This window comes from Arachis ipaensis, chromosome B05 (assembly GCF_000816755.2).
Source record: "Arachis ipaensis cultivar K30076 chromosome B05, Araip1.1, whole genome shotgun sequence".
NCBI lineage: Eukaryota > Viridiplantae > Streptophyta > Magnoliopsida > Fabales > Fabaceae > Arachis > Arachis ipaensis.
The window spans coordinates 20223018-20223817 of NC_029789.2; the positions used below are offsets into that span (position 1 = coordinate 20223018).

The following is an 800-nucleotide window of genomic DNA, read 5'->3' on the forward strand; positions in this document are numbered from 1 at the left end:
AAGTTGTTCGACATTCATATCTAGCACCCACATTTTTCACAATAATATACAACACACATGCTTCTCATATAAAAAAATGAATCATTAATTTTGGTATATAAATAATATTTTTAAAATAAAAATATACAAAAATATATATTATGAACTTGACATGTACAATGTAGATAAATATGGCTAGATCAGAGCAGAGAATTATATAAAGAAAGAAAGTAAAATTAATTTAAGCATTATTAGAAGGTAAATAACATGAATAGAAAGAATCATGGGAGAGATGTATATATTACCGACGGTGGCGGATTGGAAGGTGCCAGTTCCATCGACAAAGTTCAAGCTGCCGGTGATAATTGTTGCATCCATACCGTCACCAACAAGCATGACGTTCTTCTTCTTTGAACCGATCTCAACATTCTCTTTGTACGTTCCCTTCTTCACATATATTACGTACCTTGTTTTACCGTTATCAGGTGCAGAAGCCACAGCCTCCGCCACCGTCTTGAACTTGCCGCTTCCATCCTTGGCCACCACAACATTAGCCTTTATATCAGCAGCCACAGACTCCAAAAGCCTCCGATCGGTGCGTGTGACCCATGAGGGAAACTCTCGGTTGAGTGGCTCCTCAAGGAGTTGGTGCTGATGGGTCTTTGTTGGCAAGACTGCAACAAACATGGCGAGAGAGGTTCTTGCCCTGGACATGAGGTCCGAGAGTTGAGGCTCCATAATGGCACGAGCAGAGCCATCTAAGCCATCCAAGCAAGTGGCATGGTTCGTGAGGACGCTGCTCAGCCACGTGTGCGCGTCTT

At 41.8% G+C, this 800-nt stretch overlaps 1 protein-coding gene across 1 annotated transcript in view; it reads right to left on the minus strand.

Moving 5' to 3' along the window:
• The window catches only part of LOC107643277 (pectinesterase), a gene marked incomplete in the record, with an annotated part of 3162 nt that overhangs the window by 1380 nt on the left and 982 nt on the right, over positions 1-800 (minus strand). Inside the window, 1 exon segment of the mRNA XM_016346871.2 lies at positions 285-800. Within this exon segment, the coding sequence (XP_016202357.1) occupies positions 285-800 (516 nt within the window).